Source organism: Nerophis lumbriciformis, linkage group LG28 (assembly GCF_033978685.3).
Source record: "Nerophis lumbriciformis linkage group LG28, RoL_Nlum_v2.1, whole genome shotgun sequence".
Lineage (NCBI taxonomy): Eukaryota > Metazoa > Chordata > Actinopteri > Syngnathiformes > Syngnathidae > Nerophis > Nerophis lumbriciformis.
This window is the reverse complement of record NC_084575.2, coordinates 8,832,532-8,848,582: the sequence shown is the minus strand read 5'-3', so window position 1 is coordinate 8,848,582 and position 16,051 is coordinate 8,832,532. Positions and strand designations below refer to the sequence as shown.

Below are 16,051 nucleotides of genomic sequence, written 5' to 3'. Positions count from 1 at the left end.
GGGGGTTTGTAGGGGGGAAGACATTTGGCGTTACAGCGCGCCCCCCACTTTGAGAAAGGCTGATCTACAAAGATGCTATTGCGACATCCAGTGGACACATTTAGAACAGCGGTTTCTTTAAAAAAATCAGGTACATTTTTATACTTAACAAACTCATCCCGCGGGCCGGAAAAAACCTGTTCACGGGCCTGATCCGGCCCTCGGGCCGTACGTTTGACACCCCTGTATTAGATCATCCTAATTACCACAATTTCCTACAGCACTTGAAGGCAGCGGCCCATACTCAACTGTTTTCAGCACGCGCCGTGACGTCCTGGACAGAACACAGCACCAACGTGCACACCACGACGTCCACAGACGCGTCCTCCACCTCCCTCATGTCCTCTGCAGGGAGCCCCAGGAAGGCCTCGTAGGTCAGGTGCTTGTTGGCGTCCATGCTCCTCCGCAGGTAGGTGTCAAAGTGCAGGTTGGGGTCGGCGCAGAGCACGGTGCAACCATACGGGTAAAACTGGAAGTTGGCGCCGCTGCCACAGCCGATCTCAAGCAGGCGAAGCGTTCCGTCGCTGTTGGCAAACGTGTTGACGTTCCTGAAGAGTTGTCTCTTCTCGCTGTGCATTAAGTCGTTGTACCTGAAAGTCCTGTTGTACATGAGCCGGGGGAAGAGACGTTTGATCGCCACATCCAGGAGGCGCAAAGGTAAAGTGACGCACAAGCAAAGCAGCCTGCAAGTCTTCAGAAGCCAAGAAGTCATTTCTGACAATCCTCTTTAGTCCTGACACTTAAACCCCACAAGTTTGCTGCTGGTAATGCCTTTTTAAAATGTGTGGTGCGTTGTGACCACGTCTCCAAACACCGCACGAGTCTCAACTGCGCTATTTGGAGCTGAAGTTAGCTTGTATTCCAACACGTGACTTCTGCCCGGAGGTGAAAACCAGTGGCGGGTAGCAGCGCGCGCTCTGAGTACACAAGAGACCTATATATTCCTGCAAAAAGCAAATATGAGCAAAACAATCCAATTATGCAATGGAAAAGATCCCTATACTTTATTAAAAAAAAAAAAAAAAGGATTTGTTGAGTGATAAAGGATTATTCGTCGGTGGAGTTGCCAAACATATCAAACTATCGTGTGCTCCAGACATCATTCTACACGACAAAATGGAAGAAATCTTGGAAAAGCATGGAGGGCTACAACTTCTTTTTGTGTGACTGGGTCAAAGAAATTGGTATCAAGACTCTCCCGGATAATTCATGCATGTTTTTTTGCTCGAGTAAGGTTGCATTAAATGATAAAACTTTGTGTCTACTGCCATGTCTGTTGCCCGCGCCGTTTACGAGTATGCGTATTTACTAAAATATAACTGTAGACGTCAACATTGTGTATGTGCTGAAAGCTTCATGTATGATCGTTACCTTTGGTAAAAGCCTAACTCTTTGCTCACATTTGCTTTCTTCTATTTAGACTCGCCAAGTTGGTGCTTTACAGAGCACTTGTAACAAAAATATGTCTTAAAAAATACAAATAATATCAAGTTAATACTTAAATGGGAACACTAAACATTAAAAGTATATCAGTTGTAGAAGTCACCTAAAAATGAACCAGCTAAACAAAAGTAAATGCATTGTAAAACTTTAGCATTATTAGCCTCAGATATTTTTTCATACAAATAACAGCTTGTTATTCACATGTTAGCCTTTTTTAAGAAATACAATTGGAAATTGACACTGCTCTTGTCCATATAGTGTTGAAAGCAAGGACTATGAATATGTATGCATGTGAAATTCAGTCATTATTAATCAGTAAGGTATGTACACACAAAGAGTGTTAAAGAGTAACACAATTTTTACCTTAACCTATCCATCCATCTATCCATCCATCTTCTTCCGCTTATCTGAGGTCGGGTCACGGGGGCAGCAGCCTAAGCAGGGAAGCCCAGACTTTCCTCTCCCCAGCCACTTCGTCCAGCTCTTCCCGGGGGATCCCGAGGCGTTCCCAGGCCAGCCGGGAGACATAGTCTTCCCAACGTGTCCTGGGTCTTCCCCGTGGACCCCTACCGGTCGGACGTGCCCTAAACACCTCCCAAGGGAGGCGTTCGGGTGGCATCCTGACCAGATACCCGAACCACCTCATCTGGCTCCTCTCGATGTGGAGGAGCAGCGGCTTTACTTTGAGCCCCTCCCGGATGGCAGAGCTTCTCACCCTATCTCTAAGGGAGAGCCCCGCCACCCGGCGGAGGAAACTCATTTCGGCCGCTTGTACCCGTGATCTTGTCCTTTCGGTCATAACCCAAAGCTCATGACCATAGGTGAGGATGGAAACGTAGATCGACCGGTAAATTGAGAGTTTTGCCTTCCGGCTCAGCTCCTTCTTCACCACGACGGATCGATACAGCGTCCGCATTACTGAAGACGCCGCACCGATGCGCCTGTCGATCTCATGATCCACTCTTCCCTCACTCGTGAACAAGACTCCAAGGTACTTGAACTCCTCCAACACGGAGATGGCACTCCACCCTTTTCCTGGCGAGAACCATGGACTCGGACTTGGAGGTGCTGATTCTCATCCCAGTCGCTTCACACTCGGCTGCGAACCGATCCAGTGAGAGCTGAAGATCCTGGCCAGATGAAGCCATCAGCACCACATCATCTGCAAAAAGCAGAGACCTAATCCTGCAGCCACCAAACTGGATTCCCTCAACGCCTTGACTGTGCCTAGAAATTCTGTCCATAAAAATTATGAACAGAATCAGTGACAAAGGGCAGCCTTGGCAGAGTCCAACCCTCACTGGAAACGTGTCCGACTTACTGCCGGCAATGCGGACCAAGCTCTGACACTGATCTTACAGGGAGCGGACCGCCACAATCAGACAGTCCGATACCCCATACTCTCTGAGCACTCCCCACAGGACTTCCCGAGGGACACGGTCGAAAGCCTTCTCCAAGTCCACAAAGCACATGTAGACTGGTTGGGCAAACTCCCATGCACCCTCGAAGGACCCTGCCGAGAGTATAGAGCTGGTCCACAGATACACGACCAGGACAAAAACCACACTGTTCCTCCGGAATCCGAGGTTGGACTATCCGGCATAGCCTCCTCTCCAGTACACCTTAACCTAGCCTTGATGAATAAATATACAAGTGCAGTAGGGTTGTGGGAAAAATTCTGCTCTCAAACATGTAACATATTCCTTCCAAAAAATAATCTGAACATTTTGAATAGGTTTTGAAAAAAAAATGTGTTTAAATACTGAAAAACTGAGTATTGACTGAAAAAGAAACAGGGACAAGCGGTAGAAAATGGATGGATGGATGGAAACAGAAAAAATGATTAAAAAAGTAATTGGGTGAACACGTTTGGCTCTGATTTAACATGACTTTAATGAATAGATGTACAAATGCAGTAGGAGGACCCTGCTTTTCCATGATATGTAATAATGCACACATGTGCATGGTGTACAATTGTAATACGAATCATTAAACACATACAAATATATTTTGCATTATTAGGGAATAAGCGGTAGAAAAATGGATGGATGGATGGATGTCTATTAGTTTTGAAAAACGGTCGTTCTAAAATACTAACAAACAAGAAACTATTATCTGCTTGTGAAGAACACATACACGTAAACAAGGTTAGATTTAGGAAGAAGCAATGGTAAAAGCATGGGGATGGTTGGTAGTCTAAAAGCACCAAAAAATTCTCACTACAAGAAACACTTTAAAATCAAGAAGCTAAAGTTGACTTGCAGCTATTCATTCAATTTAATTTTGTTGTATTGTAGTACAATATCCAGCCATCCAATTTCTACCGCTTGTCCCTCTCGGGGTCACGTTGGGTGTTGGAGATTAAACATGTGAACATTAGAAAAAGAAGAAAATTATCAATATTCCTACAAAACAGGCAATTAAAACATTGTGTTAAATATTTAAAAAATAATGTGTATTACCGTATTTTTCGGAGTATAAGTCGCACTGGCCGAAAATGCATAATAAAGGAAAAAAACATATATAAGTCGCACTTTTGGGGGAAATGTGTTTGATAAAAGCCAACACCAAGAATAGACATTTGAAAGGCAATTTAAAATAAATAAAGAATAGTGAACAACAGGCTGAATAAGTGTACGTTATATGAGGCATAAATAACCAACTGGTATGTTAACGTAACATATTATGGTAAGAGTCATTCAAATAACTATAACATATAGAACATGCTATACGTTTACCAAACAATCTGTCACTCCTAATCGCTAAATCCCATGACATCTTATACGTCTAGTCTCTTACGTGAATGAGCTAAATAATATTATTTGATATTTTACGCTAATGTGTTAATAATTTCACACATAAGTCGCTCCTGAGTATAAGTCGCACCCCCGGCCAAACTATGAAAAAAACTGTGACTTATAGTCCGAAAAATACAGTAAACATTAACAGTACTTACACAAGGCCTGATCAAAACTCTTGTAATCTGAACAATAAACTAAATATATTTCCCTCAAAATCTTACAATGATAAAAAGTAGACATTTTAAAGTTTAAAAATGAGTATGAGAAGATTTGAAAAACTTTGGCATTATTAGCTTTAAACATTTACCATTCATATGAAATTACATGTTCACCTTTTTTAACGGCATGATGTGGCTTAAACCTCAACTCAACCATACAATCAACGACATTCCTTTAGTATTTGTAGTATTGTCTAAGCTATTGTTGCATAGTATATTTTAATGTTGGTAAAAATATTTACTCTGTTGGTGGTATTTCAAATCAAGATATATTTTAAAAACAATGAAATACTTGTTTTTAACCTCCTTAGTTTGACTGTGATATAAAGTAAGATTAAATGGAGCATTATAAAACAGTATTTCAACATTTTCTTGAAAATAGTAAGCAGTGTTAGGGTTAGGTAGAAACTGATGGGACGTTGCGATGTCATTGTATAATCAGTTGTCTTAGCATCATCCAACTGATTACATTCAATCATGAAGGCTGTGACTATTCCGATTCTTAAGACAGAGCAAATTTAATATAATTAATGGGATTGAACATATACTAAACACAAAAAAAGATATATTGAGTAATTTACAATACTCTCAAATTTACCGCTGTCACTGGAGTTACAACTCTTGGTCCTGTCACAGTAAGAATGCTCAGACACCGTTGATAAAATCCACAAACACGCGTGTTTTCCACACCCAGGTTCGACAAACCCCTTCAATTTTATCTCAATAAACAGCTGTCAAGATCGGTTTTAAACTGCAACAGACAGGAGGGTGGGACCCCCACGTTCACACTCTAGGGACAATTTAGTGTTGTCAATACGCCTATTCCCAGGTGCATGTCTTTGGAGGTGGGAGGAAGCCAAAGTACACACAGTCCCAGGGAGAACATGCAAACTCCATGCAGAAAGACCCCGAGCTTGGGGATGGAACCCAGGACCTTCTCGCTGTGAGGCACGAGCGCTACCCATTGCTACACTGTGCTGCCACTGAATACTGAACCCATGTGGGTACTTATTTTCAACTGATATTTAAGTTTACTCCGAAAACAAATGATTTTATTGACCACAAAACATAAGCGTTTGTAATATATCCAACATCAAGCATGAATAAGTTAATATTAAGCAATAAATTTGAGGGATTATGATACAACCTTGCAAACAAAGTAGTGGTCACTACAGAAACATGTGCAGTCACTACCGAAACACTCGGCGTTTACAAAGAAAAGACAGTGTATTGAATTATCAATTAAAATATTTTACCGATTGGTTAAGTGTATGTTCAATTTCATAAATCATTAACTCTGAAATCAATTTTACTTTGCATTTCAGAAAAAAAGATTGCATATATTGAAGTAAGAAATATTGTTGAAAAAAATCCTTTTTATGGATTTTATTGTGAAAAACCTCAATTATTTAAAAATAATCTCTACACAAGGGAAGTAACCATAGTAACAGGTTAGCATAATATTTTTTATTCGTAATTTATTGCTGTTTCGATAATGACACATTTGGGGAGAGGAATAAACATTCCTCAATATTCTGAAAATACAAGACATTTCTAGAAATGTGTACTTCAGTTATTGTACAATAAATATAGTAACAAAGTATTGAGAAGACAACTTCCCAAATTTACAAACATTTCCAACCTCACTTTGGCCCAATCTTTAGAATCGCCCCCAATAGGCTCTATTGTAAGCTGACTTTTACACCCGTTTATTTAATAGTTAGAATCCATTTAAAAAAATGAAAAACATGTGTGTTTGTCATACATAAGCATTGTGAATGATAGGCAACATTTTTAAAGACATTTTAAATCAAAGAGGGATAGCATCAAACACTACTCGCAGTAACCATTTAATACTTCGTAAAAATCCATCAATATACATAGTATTTATATCCAACTGTATCTTTGGACCAACAATAGTAATTACATACCAGTGGTCTCTACAGTCTTTACTCATTATAATTCCATTCTTGTACTTCTTGTCCATTGCATCCGCATCAGATGACTTAACTCTAATATATTTTATGCATGTCACATAATATCAAGAATCAAACACATCAAACATTCACATGTGCATCAATGCCATAAAGAAAAATACATCATTATCATTGGTATCAGAGTTTTGAAAGCTGTATCAGTGGTGTCTTTAGCTTTGATTGTGATGTCTATTTTTTTTTTGACCCAGTAATATTGTATATTTCATTACCTGTCATCTTGTTTGTTTTTTGTTTTTTGCTTATTTAGAGTTGAGTTAAATCCAGTGAGATCCATGTGTTGTTATATATATGATGTTATGATATACATATGTGTGTTGTGTTCTAATTTTTCACAGTTAACAAACCAAAACACGGAACCTAAATACAAGTTCACAATTTACAGCAGAAAACAGACACACTTGTTCTAATTCCACAAATGAAAAGTTGTTGTATTTAAAGGAGGTATAATCTGACTGACTAAACATTGCAGCATACGTCTCTCTCTCTCCCTCCCTCCCTCCTACACAACGTTATCCCAGGCCTCCAGGTCATCGTAGACCTTGTGCGGAGGGAAGCTGGGATACCGCAAACAGATCTGACACAGTCTCCACTTCAAGTTGTTGTGCAATTCCACCTTCCACTCTCTCCTCCATTGCAGATACTCGCGATAGTGCTTGACGTCGCCTGCCAGCTGCTGCAGATACTCTCCAAGCTCTTTCACCGACGCAAACTGGTCAACGTGGATGAACGAGTGAGGCGGCGCCACAGCCTCGTAATCTTGCACAGATGCTCCCAGGACGACCGGAACCGCCCCAGATTGGTAAGCATTCCTCCACAGCTTCTCGGAGATGTAATCTTTGGCGATGGTGTTCTCGAAGGCTAAATAGAAATAGCAGCGAGATAGGGTGGGAAGAAGGTCTTTGGGCGCAAGAGGAACATTTGCCCACAGTCCGTAGACCTTCACGCGGACGACAGCGCTGAGTTCTTTGTACACTTGGCTTCTTTTGTACGACTCTTGGTAGTTCCTGACCACCCAGCAGACCAGATCTGTTTTTTTCCATTGGATGTTTTCCATTGGAGTTTTAGAGTCCTGTGGTAGAAGTCTACCGTATGGTATGCTAACATCTGCGTCCCTCCTGAAGTTCACAGTGAGGTTGAACAAACCTGCAAATCGTCTCCGGTCTCCGTTGCGCACAGACGCCTCCATGGTCATCCAAGCCCACCTCTGGCCTGGCGGTCTGGGAAGCTCTAGGGGAAGTTTCTCCTTGTTAATGCGAAGCTCTCGGTTAAAGAACACCACCACGTCCGCCTCTGAAAACAAGGACCTCTGTGTCACGACCCTGCAGTTTGGGATGCCAAAGTCTTTCCAGCAGATGTCCTGGGTGAAATTCAAAACCTTGTCATAGGGCCAGTGCCACTGCAGGATGGTTACATTGTGTTGCTTGGACTTTTTGGAGGAGGAAGCAGCTAAAAACGAGGATTCCCTCAGCCAGTCGTAATGAAGACTCAGCATCGAAACACAGAGGATGCCGAGGATGCAGAGGAAGCAGAGGAATAATTGTAGTGTAGCCTTTTTGATATGATTGCACTGTTACAAGAGAAAAGGAACAATGTTTGACATGAGGAAGTTGCAGCAGTCCAGTCAAAATTGTAACTAGGACATCGTTAAGGTAAATGAAGCTGAGACGAGAAGGCGTCGCATTGAAGAAGCTTTGCCTCTTCCTACTCATTTTCGAACATGCTGATATTGAATTTGCGTAAGTGTAAATGTGACGTTCCTAATGTAACTTTTGCAAGCATGTCTAACATTAAAAATAACTGGGGATTGAGAAAAAAAAAGGCCACATTTGAGCCCACACAGGAGAATAACTACAATTAACGGCATCTAAAAAAAAATTCTATAAGACATCCATCCATCCATGAATAAAAATGTAAAATTGAGAGAATATTAGTAGTAATATTAATATAGCAATATTTAAAATAGAAAATAACACAATAAAAATGGAGAACCTAAGAAGAGTTTGACATGATCAGTAAAAAGCCTGATTAAAAAGGTGTGTCTTTAACCTTTTTTGTAAAATATCAACGGTCTCTTTAGTGCTGAGGGGCTCTTTGGCAGGCTGTACTGCAGGTGGGGGCCATAGTTGGCTAAATGGCGCCTCACCGCTCGTCTTTGTTCTAGTATTTTCATCCATCCATCCATTTTCTACCGCTTGTCCCGTTCGGGGTTGCGGGGGGTGCTGAAGCCTATCTCAGCTGCATTCGGGTGGAAGGCGGGGTACACCGGTAAGGATAAATGTTTGGTGCCAGAGAATGTCAGGATCTACGCGGGTTGATACACTAAAAGCAGGTCAGATAGATAAGAAGGTGCAAAGCCATTAAGACATTTAAAAACTAATAATAGAACTTTAATATCTACCCTGAAGTGGGCATGGAGACAATGCAGCGACTTTAAAAACTGGTGTAATGTGCTCCTGCCCTCTGGTCCTTGTCAGCACACGTGCAGCTGAGTTTTGTAATAATTGTAGGGTTCTGATTTCAGGACCTTTAGTGGTAGTACGTATTTCCAAAAGATGGGGGCCATAGGGGTTGCCCGCGGAGGATTCTGTGGGGTCAAAAGTTCATGGGAGCGTGGCTTATACATACCACCGATTTTGGGTGGTTTTTAACCCTAAACCGGAACCCGGAAGCATATGTCATATCCAGTAGCCATTCTATTTTTGTAGTTTTTATTAATACATCTGATTTGTAGTCAATACATAATGATTATGACCTATAACCGGAGGTATGCGTCATATCCGGCCGCCATTTTTAATTTTGTCATTTTTATAGTGTGTAAGGCGTCATCTTGGTTGTAGACCAAGTGGAGACCAGCTGCTGGGTCTCTGCCACACCAGAGTCCATTTGGAGAGACTGGAGGAGATGCGGATGAAGAGACAGGGCTGCGGAGCTAGCGCTGAGCGCCGGGACGGACGGGCTTCACAGTGTCTTGGCTGAATGAGCAGGTATCAGACACCTCGGTCTCCTTAGACCAGTGGTTCTTTACCTTGTTGGAGGTACCAAACCCCACCAGTTTCATATGCGCATTCACCGAACCCTTCTTTAGTGAAAAATAAAATGTTTTTTTTTTTCAAATTCAAGACAAAGTTATATGTTTTTGGTAACACTTTAGTATGGGTAATATATTCTAAGTAACAAAGACTTAATTTAGAGTTATTTGGTTAGGGTTAGGGCATACTTGCCAACCTTGGGCAAGTATGGGGGGCGGGGTTTGGTGGTAGCGGGTGTCTATATTGTAGTGTCCCGGAAGAGTTAGTGCTGCAAGGGGTTCTGGGTATTTGTTCTGTTGTGTTTATGTTGTGTTACGGGGCGGATGTTCTTGTTTGGTGTGGGTTCACAGTGTGGCGCATATTTGTAACAGTGTTAAAGTTGTTTATACGGCCACCCTCAGTGTGACCTGTATGGCTGTTGATCAAGTATGCATTCACTTTGGGGGTGGAGCGGGGAGGACTAATTTTAATAGTGTCAGAAGGAAGCAATTGTCTTGCTGCTGTCTTCCCCCATTCAACATGTGCAGAAGTAGCGTTATATGCTGTTGAGTTTGTTGCTTTAAAACGAGACCTGAGGTTGTTGCTTTAAAACGAGACTATCAAAAACAAAAGTATAGTCTGGAGTGTCACGTGTCGATGTAACAATAAAAGAAGGGATCTAGTTGTCGTCTTAACAAGCTGTTTCATAAATGAAATTACACCTACTCCAAGTGCTAACTGCTAGCCTCAAACATGCAAAATTTCGTAGATAATCACAACATAAAAAGCTCAGAACAGTTCTATTTCAAAAAGAGAGGTAAAACAAAAGTAGTTAACAGAAGGAAAAAATTATAAATAAATACAGCGACAACATCTGACAAGTAGAAATGCACAAATCCGACTTCCGGTTTGGGCAAGATGGAGTAGACACGTGTTGAGTCTCCCTCCCATAACTTTTTACATTGCCAATCTTTTAAAACTCCATAAACTACGCCAACAAGCCGGCGAGCGGGTGATTATATTACTCCGGAGTTGCAACCGGCAAGAAATGCCAACTCACTCGACGAAGCGGAGCGCCAGAGATACCGGTGCCGGGCCTAACTCCTCCGACGGGAGTGGCGGTGAAGTCAACATGTCGGTTATAGCTAGTCTTCTGGAAGAACACCGCCAGGCCCTCTACGCGGACTTCAGGACAGCAATTTCTACACTCGAGACAAAGATTAATAATGTACACACCAGGGTCTCTGAACACTCTCAGAAAATTACTTCACTCGAGGAAAATGCTACCTTGCAACATGTGCTAAGCTAATGGAGATCGAAGCTAAGCTGGCTAAAGTTAAAGGCCTCGAATCCCGTAGGCGACGAAATAACATCCGAGTGGTCGGCATACCAGAGTCCGCGGAGGGGCCACGTCCAACTACCTTTTTTGCGGAGCTACTGAAGGAGATTTTTGACGAGGATTTCTTTGAATCACCGCTGGAGTGCGACCGGGCCCATCGGACACTCTCTAGCAAGCCGAAGCCAGACCAGAGACCGAGGCCCGTTCTGATACGGCTACACAAGTACCAGGTGAAGGAGAGAATTATCCGCGAGGACAGGGCCAGGAGAGGCAAGCTACAATACCGAGGGTACCCCGTCGCCATCTACGAGGACTACACACCTGAAGTGGTGGAACAACGCCAAAAATACCGCAATGTGATGTCGGAGCTCTACCAAATGGGCCTACGACCAGTATTATGTTCCCGGCCAGGCTTGTTATAGTAACGAAGGATGGTGGTAAAAAGAGATTCGGATCGGTTACAGAGGCGAAGGACTTTTTGACATCAATCCGGACGCAAGATACCTGATGGGCTTGGACGGCTATTTACCCCTACAAAACGGCTGAACATGACAACAATTTGCACCTTGCTGTGCAGCTCCTGAAATAAATACTGTAAGTTCAACTTTTTTAGAGGCCTGACTTATGACAACTTTGCATTCACTGTGGACACTGTGGGCCTTCGTTTGTTTTGCTGCTCTAAGCCCTGACCACCACCTAATCCTGCAGCCACTAAACCGGATCCCCTCAACGCCTTGACTGCGCCTAGAAATTCTGTCCATAAAAGTTATGAACAGAATCAGTGACAAAGGGCAGCCTTGGCGGAGTCCAACCCTCATCGGAAACGTGTCCGACTTACTGCTGGCAATGCGAACCAAGCTCTGACACTGATCATACAGGGAGCGGACCGCCACAATCAGACAGTCCGAAACCCCATACTCTCTGAGCACTCCCCACAGGACTTCCCGAGGGACACGGTCGAATGCCTTCTCCAAGTCCACAAAGCACATGTAGACAGGTTGGGCAAACTCCCATGCACCCTCAAGGACCCTGCCGAGAGTATAGAGCTGGTCCACAGTTCCACGACTAGGACGAAAACCACACTGTTCTTCCTGAATCCGAGGTTCGACTATCCGGCATAGCCTCCTCTCCAGTACACCTGAATAGACCTTGCCGGGAAGGCTGAGAAGTGTGATCCCGCGATAGTTAGAACACACCCTCCGGTTCCCCTTTTTAAAGAGAGGAACCACCACCCGGTCTGCCAATCCAGAGGTACCGCCCCCGATGTCCACGCGATGCTGCAGAGTCTTGTCAACCAAGACAGCCCCACAGCATCCAGAGCCTTAAGGAACTCCGGGCAGATCTCATCCACCCCCGAGGCCTTTCCACCGAGGAGCTTTTTAACTACCTCAGCAACCTCAGCCCCAGAAATAGGAGAGCCCACCACAGATTCCCCAGGCACTGCTTCCTCATAGGCAGACGTGTTGGTGGGATTGAGGAGGTCTTCGAAGTCTTCCCTCCACCGATCCACAACTTCCGCAGTCGAGGTCAGCAGAACACCATCTTCTAGTTGGTAGTGCACTGCTTCCCCTTCCTGAGGCGGCGGATGGTGGTCCAGAATCGCTCCAAAGTCGTTTTCCATGGCCTCCCCGAACTCCTCCCATGTCCGAGTTTTTGCCGCCCCGACCGCTGAAGCCGCACACCGCTTGGCCTGTCGGTACCTGTCCGCTGCCTCAGGAGTCCCGCGCCAATCTCAGTCGACATTAAACTCACTTGCTTTCAGATATTAAGTTCAAATATTTTGTTGAAACATAAATTTGTGCCTATATTGAGTTTAATGACACCCCTGACATTGGGAATAGCACTTTGTGGGAAGCACCGAAGGCTACTATCCGAGGACAGGTGATATCCTATATTTCCAGGATGAGGAGGACTGAGAGGGCTAGGCTGACGGAAATTGCTAAAGAACTCCTTGACCTCGACAGTGTATACGCTGTTTGTCCATCTCCAACCCTGTATAAGAAACATATTTTGTTACATTCGGAACATGACCTGCTTATGACGTACATAGTAGAGAGACAACTGCGACAATCCAAACAATGCTTCTATGAACATGGAGACAAGGCCGGCCGACTTTTAGCTCAACGGGAAAGTTGAGCTAAAAGTGAAGACCCTGATGGCTTCACAGTTGAATTTTACAAGGCTTAATCATTACTGTTATCCCCCATTTTAGCAAGAATGTTCAATGATTCCTTCAACGCCGGCCGCTTACCAAGGACTCTTGTCAAAAGCTTCCATCTCATTAGTTCTTAAGAAAGACAGGGATGCTACCTCTTGTGGTAATTACAGACCAATCTCACTTTTGAACGTGGACTGCAAGATTCTGGTGAAAGTTCTCTCTATACGTCTCCAAGCCGTGATGCCCTTAATAATTTCGGCTGATCAGACAGGTTTCACGCTGGGGAGGCATCCATTCTTTAATACTAGAAGATTGTTGAATATAGTTCTCTCTCCGCCATCTGATACTCTGGAGGTTGTGGTGGCGCTGGACGCGGAGAAGGCGTTCGATAGGGTGGAGTGAGGCTACTTATTTTTTATTATGGAGAAATTTGGTTTTGATCCTAAATGTATTTCTTGGGTTAGAGTCCTGTACGAGACTCCACTTGCCTCCGTACATACTAACGGCATCCGTTCAGCTTATTTCCCTCTCCAGCGTGGGACCCGGCAGGGATGTCCGCTTTCACCCTTGTTGTTTAATCTAGCCATTGAACCGCTTGCTATTTGGCTTAAAAATCGTGAGGAATTTAAGGGTATCACTCGTTTCGGTCGGGTTCAAAAACTCTCCCTATATGCCGATGATCTTCTGTTGTTCGTTTCGGGCCCATTGTCCTCGCTTCCCCAAATACTGTCGATTCTGGATCAGTTCGGTCGTTTGTCAGGGTGCAAACTGAATATTCAGAAAAGCAAACTATTTTTTGTGAACAATTTGGCAAGGTCACTCCCGCGTTCACAATTCCCCTTTAAGATCTCAGAGGACGGATTTAAATATTTGGGTGTGTTTGTCTCGAATACTCCCACAGAGCTGTTCCGTAAAAAATTTCAGGCACTGTTGGACAAATGTAAATCAGACTTGTCCAGGTGGGCTGCCCTCCCCCTATCCCTGGTTGACCGCATTAACCTCATAAAAATGATTTTACTTCCAAAATTTTTATATCTCTTCCAGCACATCCCTATATGTCTCAACAAATCATTTTTTGTTGGCCTTGATCAACAACTTCTTGCTTTCATTTGGCAAAACAGGCCAGCCCGCCTTAGGAAAGCCATTCTACAGCTCCCTAGGGCGGAGGGTGGTCTAGCACTTCCAAACTTTAGAAATTATTTCTGGGCCTGCAATATTAATAAACTTCTGTACTGGGTCCGCTGCGTCTCCCCAGCCGCCTGTCCACCGTGGGCTCATATCGAGGTGGCATCGTCTAATGGTTCCCTGCACGCGGTGATTTGCTCACAGCTACCCTTATGTTTATTGGAGACCTCTCTAAACCCAGTTGTTAAAAATACCATTAAAATTTGGACTCAATTTAGGAAACATCACGACTTACACAGGGCTTCCAGCAGTGCTCCGATTTTGAACAATCCCGCCTTTCTCCCTGCCTGCCCTGATTCTGCGTTTCGCGCTTGGTCGACTAACGGCCTTAAAATTCTCAATGATGACCTGTACCACGATGAAGTGTTCTCTTACTTCGCTTCTCTGTCAACAAGATACAATCTGCCTAATACTCATTTCTTTCGATACTTCCAAACAAGGCATTTTATTAAAAAACAATTTCCTCATTTTCCCAACCGCCCCCCAGAAGCAGAAATCGATCGGTTTCTCTCCTTTGACTCTGACCAACGACGTTTGATATCTGTCATATATAATGAAACCGGCCTTCTGAATCCACTTAACACTTCACTTGCCAGAGAATCCTGGGAGCATGACCTTGGGGCACCTATACCCGATGGGCGGTTTGAGAGAGGCTGTGAGGCTGGTACATTCATCGTCTATATGTGCTAGGCATGGTCTAATACAATGTAAGGTACTACATAAAGCACATTTCACCAAGGCTAGACTGGCTAAAATATACCCCAACCATAGCAAAGCTTGTAACCGCTGTAGACAATCCCCAGCTGACCATTTGCATATGTTCTGGACGTGTCCAAAACTCAAGTTTTTGGTCTGCTATTGTTGACACTGTCGGGCAGGCCCTTGATAGGACAATAACACCCAGCCTGCTGACTGCCCTTTTTGGCATTCCGCAGGTGGACATTGCGTTAACGACTCTGCTGGCTAGGCGTACAATTCTTTATAAATAGAAGCTTGCGTCTCCGCCGAGCCATAACAGTTGGATACAAGATGTCTTACGGTGTCTGCAATTAGAGAAGCTTCGGTTCTCGCAGAAAGGATCTGTGTCATCTTTCCATAAAACTCGGGGCCCCCTCTTAGACCTTATTAGGGACAAGCTTGACATTACCCCAAGCGATTCGAGTATCACAACTTAGACAGAGCTGACTGCTGAACCCCCCCCCCCCCACACCCCCATTCCTTGTGTTTTTTTTAACTTTTACATTATATTTTATTGTATATCTTATGTATTATTTATTTATTTATTTATTTGACCTTATCTATTCTTTTATTTATCTTTAATATATTTTGTTAGATTGAATCTATGTTTGCATATATTCATGTGTGTCTATATTTGTTGTGGGCACTAGGTGACAATTACCTTGGGAATTGAGTGGGTGGGTATTAGAGATGCGCGGATAGGCAATTATTTCATCCGCAACCGCATCAGAAAGTCGTCAACCATCCGCAATCCACCCGATCTAACATTTGATCAGAACCGCATCCGCCCGCACCCGCCCGTTGTTATATATCTAATATAGACGATGCAAGGCATTAGTGAGGTTATAAAGCTTTTGCCTGTTAAAGAAAGGAGACTGATCCAATGCAGCACAGACATTCGCGTGCCACGCTGTCACGACCCAGACGCACACCAGTGCGCAATCATATGGGAGCCGCGCTGAGCGCACCTCCAAGCGCGTCTCGCTGCCGGCGACGGCCGGGTATATCAATCAATCAATCAATCAATCTTTATTTATATAGCCCTAAATCACAAGTGTCTCAAAGGGCTGCACAAGCCACAACGACATCCTCGGTACAAAGCCCACATATGGGCAAGGAAAAACT

At 43.7% G+C, this 16,051-nt stretch overlaps 2 protein-coding genes and 1 long non-coding RNA gene across 3 annotated transcripts in view; 1 reads left to right on the top strand and 2 right to left on the bottom strand.

Moving 5' to 3' along the window:
- On the bottom strand, positions 1–857 carry LOC133570824 (thiol S-methyltransferase TMT1B-like). Its single transcript, XM_061923544.2, has one exon. It carries the CDS (start codon positions 749–751, stop codon positions 284–286), a length of 468 nt encoding a protein of 155 aa, XP_061779528.1. The 5' UTR covers positions 752–857; the 3' UTR covers positions 1–283.
- A 5,077-nt stretch (positions 858–5,934) lies between these two features.
- LOC133570823 (alpha-(1,3)-fucosyltransferase 7-like) overlaps positions 5,935–16,051 on the bottom strand; it is a 29,490-nt gene continuing 19,373 nt past the window's right edge. Inside the window, exon 2 of the mRNA XM_061923543.1 lies at positions 5,935–8,065. Coding sequence (XP_061779527.1) covers positions 6,998–8,065 — 1,068 coding nt within the window. The 3' untranslated portion in view covers positions 5,935–6,997. The remainder of the gene's footprint in view (positions 8,066–16,051) is intronic.
- The window catches only part of LOC133570825 (uncharacterized), a 31,839-nt gene continuing 21,975 nt past the window's right edge, over positions 6,188–16,051 (top strand). The window contains exons 1-2 of the long non-coding RNA XR_009810246.2: positions 6,188–7,297; positions 9,310–9,482. This is a non-coding gene — a long non-coding RNA (uncharacterized lncRNA). The remainder of the gene's footprint in view (positions 7,298–9,309; positions 9,483–16,051) is intronic.

What these genes read in the sequence shown, in the direction of transcription:
- LOC133570824 (XM_061923544.2), bottom strand. Translation starts at nt 751, where the DNA reads ATGACTTCTTGGCTTCTGAAGACTTGCAGGCTGCTTTGCTTGTGCGTC.